Raw genomic sequence first — 8,089 nt, 5'->3', positions numbered from 1 at the left:
AATAAGTCTCCATATCTTGTAGTTTTAGTATGTATATTATTTTATATAAATATGAAGGGGCACTTAGGCATTGTGCCTATGTTTCCTAAGGTATCCTTTTGGTCTCACTGTATGTGAGTATCTAGAATCCTATATAATTTATCCCATCCCAGTGTATGTTAGAACTAATTTCTGCATATCAGAAAGAACGTGCCATTTGTCTCTCTGAGCTTGGCTTGCCTCACTTAATGTGATTTGCAAAACTTATTCTTTTGAAAAAATAAAACAAGCCATTTACTTTCATAATACCAACTCCAGAAGGTGAAATGTGAGCAAGCCTCCCTGTGGAGATGCAGAAAGAGAAGAGACAGATCCATGGTACATGGGAACTATGAAGAGACCCTCATTTCCCTAGGCAGGTTGTTATTCTCCCCCCCCCCCATGTGAAATAGAACCTCTTCCTTTATAGGAGACCAACAAGAGGCTTCAGTCAACTGGCTGTGTGACCAGCAGAAAGAAAAGCTAGGGCATAGGAGCCTGTGAATGACAGAACTGTGAGACTACAGCTGTACCTATCCCTGGTGGAGAATATTAATAGTTGTTAAACAGTAATGGCTGTGCTAGGCTTATTATATGTTTGATCAAGGAAATTCTTTTCTCTAAGAGAGAGGATGCCTCCTAAGGCCCCACTGCTATGGTAAGCCCTACTGTCCCTTCTGGATCTTGGCCTATTCATTGGACTTCAACAGCTTGCCCAACACTAAGGCTCTTTTCATACTCAGCTTTACTAAAGCCAAATCTGTGAAGGCATCTAGGGCAAGACTGAGGAGAATCTTCATTTCTGTTAGAGGAGCCTGTACCTCTCAGTGCTTCCCTGATGTATGAGAGTCCCTGATGAAACGTTTCTGGTTATAACATCTGCTTCTTAGAGAAGACTTAAGTGTTTGAGGGAGCAGGTCTCAGAATCAGTTCTTCCTGTCATGACTTAGGCTGGTTGCTGGGTAAGCATCCCATGTCAATAATTATCCTTTTTAGGATCCTAATAGACATCTATTCTTTTGAGAGCGCTAGGATTTCTACCCTTACCAAATCCCATACCAGCAAACCTAGACATTTTGAGCCATGCTCATTTCTCTTCATCCACTGGATCTTTGATGACTCTCAGCTGACTCTCCCCATACTTTGTGAAAACTTCAGCCCATCGTCGTATCTCCATGGCGTCCTTATTTCTTTTGTTACAAACTTCTTTATTAGCATACCTCTTCCTCTCTATTATTATTATTATTATTATTATTATTATTATTTATTACCTATTCTTTCCAGTTGGAGCCTAAAGCAGACAGGCTAGATACACAATGACTCAGACTGGAGGGCAATTAGTAAATCAAAATAAACCTATGGCATTTGCTATCCAGGAGTTTTATTAAGGAAAGTAAAAGAAGAAGAAGGGATGTGTAAGGGGGAAGGAAAGAGATCAAGTGGCTCTATCTGACGACCAGAGAAGAAATTTGCAATAAAGCCCTGTCATCTCAAAGGACCCACGGTAGAAGAACGACTCCACTTCACCCCACTATACAGAGAGCATACACAGAGCATGGAACCCTCATGCCAGGAGGGAGCTGAAGCCTAATTCTGAAACTCAACGCAGAAGTCTCTGTCTTGGCAGCACATGGTATTTACAGTGATGCACTTCCTGTGAAAGCCAGAAAGCCTGCAGTTCTCACACATAACCCAAAAATGCCAACATCCTCATTTTCTAGTGTTAGAGAGAGACCACAAATGCGAGTTCACATTGTCTCCTTGCTTGTTTTCTTGCAAAATCTTATCTTAGGCACCCCTTTCTGTTTCAAGATGAAGGGCATCTCAATACCTGTGTTATCACTCTTCCCAGATGTGAACAGAGCAGCTTACATCATGGTGACCAGGAAAGAAAGACAGAATGCTGGCTCTCCTTTTTTCCCCTTGATTCCATCCAGCCCCCTGGGTTGTTACTACCCATATTTAGGGCAGGTCTTCCCCCTTAGTTAATTGGATTGGATATGGAAGTGGCAGAACTCCTAGATTTCTGTCTCTATGGCCATTGGAAGCATTTAGGCTGGGGAATTTACATAGGGGAATAGATTTCTTAGAGGTATGGTGGGTTGGTTTTCTTTTAGACATGATGAATGTAGTGAGCCAGAGCAAAATCCAGAGGGGAATGCCAGCAAGGAGTTGGAATAGAGGAGTCTAAGGATCCACAAAGATGTCAGAACTATGGATTTGGGGCTATCACCCATATAATAGATAGTTACAAAAATATCCCAATAGTATCATTACAAGAGTTAATGTTTCTTTTCTTCAGTGAACTATATGAGAAAAGCTGTGCACTGAAAGAAAAACATCAGAGAACATCAGTGTTCATGGGATGAGCGAAAGAGACCAGGAGCAGTTAAGGCAGGAGAGAGCCAGGAAGAAGTGAAGCAAAGCCGTCAAGGTAGGTCCCTAATTCTATTTGACTAATGTCCTTATAAGAAGAGGAAGAAACAGTAGACTTGTCTCCTTTGCCTGTGCACCAAGAAGAGATCATGTGAGGATGTGGAAGGAAAGTGTACCTACACAGCAGGAAGAACAGCTTTACTAGGAACAACCCCTTTAGCACCTTGATCATAGACTTCCACTCTCTAGAACTGTACAAAAATATAGACAGATCTGTTGTATTTTGTTATGGTAGATAAAGCAAGCCCATATACTTTTCTAGGGAACCTACATGCATGCTTCTAGCATTCAAAACTCACCCTGCAGGAATAATAAAATGGCTCCCAGCACTGGCAGCTTGTCCATGGCCCTTATCACCTAAGGTGTTATTTCAGCCATGTTGTTTCAAACAGTTTTATCAGGCCTTTTACCATATAAGCCTTGGTGAACGGTAGTAGTAATTTTCACCCATGCCAAGAGGGAGAGCACTTCTCCTGGTGACTAGACAGAAGGCCTGTGATTGGTGCAAGCATAACTCTTCATTGACATGAAGAGCTGTGCCATGATTGGTACAAATACCCTTGCCACACCTCTAGTTATATAAGTAGGTTGGCTCACTTTCCAAGTCAACCAAGATACATTCTCTTATACTGCCCCCTCGTGTTGAAGCATTAGCTCCATTAAAAACCTTCTCTTGAGTTATCTTTCCTGAATACTTTTTTGTCTTTACTACACTGGGATGACCTGGTAACCTGAAGAGGAGACAGAGGAAATGCTGTATAGTGCTGATGAGGTTGGGAGCAGCAGTAGTAGAGTGATGAGAGGGCAGTCGAAGTGTTCCAGGGAAGGGCCCAAGGGAGAAAACGATGAGGAACTGAAGCAATGAGCACAGATGAGAAGCTCTGAGATCCAGTTGCTGAGAGAATTCCAAGGAGCTGTCAAGTCGTAAGGAATAAAAGGTCTTAACACCCTGGGGCCAAGAACTAGTAATACTTGCTACTGCCAGAGGCCAAAGGTCTTAACACTCTAGACCGGAAGGCTACATCATTAGCCACTGTGGAGTTGGGTGTTCTACCAGAGTCCTATCTAAGGAGCTGAAACTATAGAACATACTGCCGTTTACTGCTTCTCACTGCTGCTAGAAGCAAGGTTACAATAGCTGCAAGATTATAGAGCTACTGGTGGCTAAAGCCCAGAGCAATAGGCCTCTAATCTGGGTAACTAGAGCCCTAAGTCTCTGGCTTCTAAGCCTATTGGCACTCTTAGAGTTTAGAGACATAAACTTTTTTTTTTTTTTTTGCCAGTCCTGGGGCTTGAACTCAGGGCCTAGGCACTGTCCCTGAGCTTCTTTTGCTCAAGATTAGCACTCTACCACTTGAGCCACAGTGCCACTTCTGGCTTTTTCTGTGTATGTGGTACTGAGGAATCAAACCCAGGGCTTCATGCATGCTAGGCAAGCACTCTACCACTAGGCCACATTCCCAGCCCAAGACATAAAATTTTGAGTATGCCAATTCAATCCCCTAGTCCTTGGGAATTTAAGAGCCCAAGGGTGCCAACTAAGGGTTCCAACTAGAAGAGCTTTCCTTGGCCTATTTATGGTTTTTGTCTGGGTGGAGCAAAAGGAATGGTATCATGAAATAGAACTGTTAATATCCCAAATCTGGAAGTCTGAAGAAATACCCTCATGAGCCCATGACAAATTCAGTATACAGAATTTATCATGCTCTCAGTTCTTCATGGAATTTCTTTATTTCTGACTATCTACACATCTTGTAAAATCTCTTATTCATGACCATGAATCATAGCTCTTGCATTTAAAATTATTCTGTATAAGCTGATATAGAAAAGTTTAGAAATGTGTTCAGAAAGCATTATGGAGATAAAGCAAGTCCATCAGAAATCTAGGCATGATACATGATATTCTGCTATGAGATAACAACCCAGGCGTGTATTTGTTCTTTGGATGGTCCTTGCCACATACTTGATGTGTTTCTGACAAGCTGAAGATCCAGCATGAATAAATGAAACATTGTATGGTATAGCAGATGAAGATTTTGGTTTATAGGAGACACTGATCTGATGTCTGCTGTTATAACTTCCCTTATGCATTGCTAAGCCCAAGAAGGAGTGGGAGAGCCATGATCCTGACTATGAGCTCAACCTTAAAGGGGTTAGAAAGGGAAAAACAACATCCTGGGCTGCATTCATGAGGAATAGGACAGGCCCTGGGGAGTTCTTCTGTCTTTAGGAGCGCCAAAGTGGGTTGCTCTGTGAGAAGTGTTGCTGAACCTAGCTAGTAGAGAAATACCCACTGGCAAATATGTAAAAGGAAGTTCCTGTCCACACTCTGGGAGCAGCATTGAACAGATTCTCCAGCCTACTCATCCCTAGCGAGAGCACCTTATCCTGGCCTTTTCAGCTGCCCCTGCCGCATCATCTGCCGTCCTAGTCCGAGATGGACAAGTTCTGGCTTGTGTTCCTGCTGCTTGTGGCGTTTCCTCTTGTATTCTTCCAAGGTGATGGTGAGAACTTGGAGGGAAACTCAGAGGCTAGAGTTTGTTGGCGAGCAGACCTGAGATGATTATGTGAATTAGCATGCGAGGTTTAGGTTAGGGTTTTAGGATGATCTGACAAATAGGATTTTGGAAGGCTCTGTTCTGAGCCCACTCTGTCTCCCTTCTAGGGTAAGATCTCAGCTCTCTTCCCACATTAAACTGAGTCAGTGACTTCTTAGGAACTATTGGGTTTCAGTTGCTAGTTAGGGCTTTGAGTCTGCCTGGCTGACCCCAAGTGGCAGCCAATAATCCTCCAGCCTTCTATATGGAAGCTACCTAGGGCAATCATCTAGCAGCAAGAGATAACTAAAGGGTAAACTAGTGTTTCATAGCAAAGATACCATTTTCACTTAGATAGGTTTGGATATGAGGTTCCTTTTTTGGAGGATGTGTATAGTAGAAAATTTTATTGGTATATAGATATAGATATAGTGTCCTATCCATTTTTAAGGTGCTGTGGCATTAGGTTAGCTGTATGTAGATCCTTTATTGTGCATTGTACGCAGCATCATATCTAAGGGGCTATCTTTAATTATCAGTGTAATCCAATTTTCATTGTCAACTCCTTAGTTCCCCGTTGAGTCCATAGACTCAATCTGAGGGACTGTTCCAGCACCTAGGATTATACTGATGGACTTCCTTTGAGTCATGCTTTGTGTTTGACCTCCTGGGACCTCACGGATGCTTAGCTGTCTTGGGACTAGCTCCTCCACCCTTGACTTACTCTACCTCTCTACTCTCCATAGCTGAAGCCCTGAGGTGCATAGTCTGCAAATCATTTAAGAAAGGCCGTTGTCTGAGAGGCAACGGCAACTGCACTGTGGGCTCCGGTCTTGAATGTAGAACCAGCAGTGTCTTCATTCTCACAGGGAGAGGTAATGCTTTGAGCCAGTCTGTGGCTTCTCCTTGTAGGGAGCTTGGTATGTTTCTGCTCTGGACAACAGGCTTGGTGTTGGTGGAAGTTTTTCCTCACTGTGAATGTGCACACCACATCTTGTTTCTGATACTAAGTATAAATGATCTTGTTTTGTAGGTGAGTGGATGCACACCTACACTGAATTGGACTGCTACTCTGAATGTATACCCAAACATACATTCTATTCAGGCTTGAAGATACTGACCAGTTGCTGTAAAAACAGAAATTTCTGTAACAAATTTCAAGGAAGACTAGTGGAGAAGAATACTCACTAATTGCCAGTTCCTGTGGCAGTGGTGATCCATTCCTCTATAGGTTATCTGTCTCTGGCATCTCTAGTCCATTTCCCCTTGCAGTGTATTCTATTCATCACACAACTCCCACCTTTCCCTCTTTATCTCTCTCCTGGCCACTGGCTCCTTCCTTCCTGACACCACCTGTTCTCAGTTCACCCTTGTTTTCACTCCCTTCTTTACTGTCATCTTAAAATCTCCATTACTCTTCCTTTGTTTGCCTTTCCCCATCCTTCACAGTCAAAGTTATTCTGGGTGACTGTCTAACTTCTAGTTCCCCCAACCTAGAAGTGACTATCCAGTGCCCAGCCAAAATATAGATTTCACTTTATACAGCAGCAGTTTTGCAGGGCTCAGTGGAAAACATGTCCAATTGGCTGGCAGACAGACAGACAGACAGACAGACAGACAGAGAGACAGAGCAATCCTAATGCTCAAGAAGCTGTGAAGGCCTGAGGTAGGCAAGTTGGATCAGCAGCATTGGACACATAGCTAGAACCTGCTGGTAGCTGAGTTATGACACTCAAAAGAGTGCCTCAACCAGTTGGTTGAGAGAGAGAGACCACAAGCAGATGAGTCACAGGTGTTGACCATAGTGTGGGTGAAGGTCACTCTGAAGAAAATTGACGGATGTTGATTGGAGCAGTAGGAAAGGATCTGAGAGGGAACTGCATCACTTTTCTGGGACAAGGTGGAGGTTAAGGGCAAAGCAGCTTTATTGGAGAGCTGGGATGGAAGTCATGCTACCATCGGAAAAAGGAGTGGACTGAGATAAGGAGATGATGGCTTGCGTGGCTCTTTGGGAAAATTAGGAAGAATGGATGAGAGGAGTTTGTTGTTTTTTGGTTGCTGTTATTTTCAAGAAGAGAGTTTTAATTCTTTACACCAAGAGACATTTATTTCTTTTTGTTTTTCACCTTTTAAAAATGTGTGAACTCGGCTTGATGCTGGTTGCATATGCCTGTAATCCTAGCTACTCAGGAGGCTGAGATCTGAGGATCTCAGTTTGGAGCTAGCCCAGGCAGGAAAGCCTGTGAAACCCTTATCTCCAATAAATTACTCAGAAAAAGGCAAAAAATGGTGCTGTGGCTCAAGTGGTAGAGCGCTAGCCTTGAGTAACATGAAGCTCAGGAATAGCACCCAGGCCCTGAGTTTAAGCCCCAAGACTGGCACCAAAACAAAAAAAGTCTAACTTTTTTTGAACTATGTGTGTTCAAATCTGTCATCATCTTATTATCTTTCTCAAGATATATTTAGACACCTTTTCCTCTTCTATATTTATATGTGTGGCTCCTTATGTTCACTTCTGTCATCTATCTTTACCCAATTATTTCCTACTTTTTATTGCTGTAGTCTACTATGGAAAATGTACATTATTGTTTACTCTTTTGAATCATCTATTGACTCATTCCCACTTATACTTTAAAACATAGTAAAGGGAACATTGTAGTTCTGTTGAAAAAAAACCCTAACAAAATAAATTAATTTCTGTGAATTGCAGTAGCAAACTTTCTCCAACTTATTAGAAAAAATTCTAAGTATTTTTTTCCTGAATGTCAACTTTAAATTTCTTTTATAGATTTTCCCCTTAACCTTGTTAGTAAATGCTAAAGCAGCAGCAACCATGAAACTTCCATCAGTAGTGATTTAAAAAAATAATAACCTAAATATTCAAGCCCAGGTTTAAATTATGTAGAGTTAGGTCTGGTCTTACCTGAAAGATTTGTGGCTGGATCATAATGATGGAGGCAGGACCAATGAGAAGGCTTTAAGTTATTTTTTAATCCCCCTGTTACCACCTGACTGTCATTAAATGGCCACTACAAAGAAGACAGGAAACAGGGTGGGTGAGGAGGTGGAGAAGTAGAAACACTGTAAACTTCTGGTGG

At 42.3% G+C, this 8,089-nt stretch overlaps 1 protein-coding gene across 1 annotated transcript; it reads left to right on the top strand.

Annotated features, from left to right (window-relative positions):
- The first annotated feature begins 4,891 nt into the window (after positions 1-4,891).
- Pate4 (prostate and testis expressed 4) lies at positions 4,892-6,182 on the top strand. The gene is made up of 3 exons (XM_048340746.1): positions 4,892-4,958; positions 5,738-5,866; positions 6,025-6,182. The coding sequence occupies exons 1-3, from the start codon at positions 4,892-4,894 to the stop codon at positions 6,180-6,182; spliced, it is 354 nt and encodes a 117-aa protein (XP_048196703.1).
- The last annotated feature ends 1,907 nt before the right edge of the window (positions 6,183-8,089 follow it).

This window comes from Perognathus longimembris, chromosome 3 (genome assembly GCF_023159225.1).
Source record: "Perognathus longimembris pacificus isolate PPM17 chromosome 3, ASM2315922v1, whole genome shotgun sequence".
In the NCBI taxonomy this organism is placed as follows: domain Eukaryota; kingdom Metazoa; phylum Chordata; class Mammalia; order Rodentia; family Heteromyidae; genus Perognathus; species Perognathus longimembris.
This window is presented reverse-complemented; position numbering and strand designations above follow the sequence as displayed.

Bases quoted from the DNA above. Each gene is read 5' to 3' on its own strand.
- Pate4 (XM_048340746.1), top strand. From the start codon at position 4,892: ATGGACAAGTTCTGGCTTGTGTTCCTGCTGCTTGTGGCGTTTCCTCTT. The intron at 4,959-5,737 runs GTGAGAACTTGG...TACTCTCCATAG, and splicing joins TGTATTCTTCCAAGGTGATG to CTGAAGCCCTGAGGTGCATA. The intron at 5,867-6,024 runs GTAATGCTTTGA...CTTGTTTTGTAG, and splicing joins CTTCATTCTCACAGGGAGAG to GTGAGTGGATGCACACCTAC.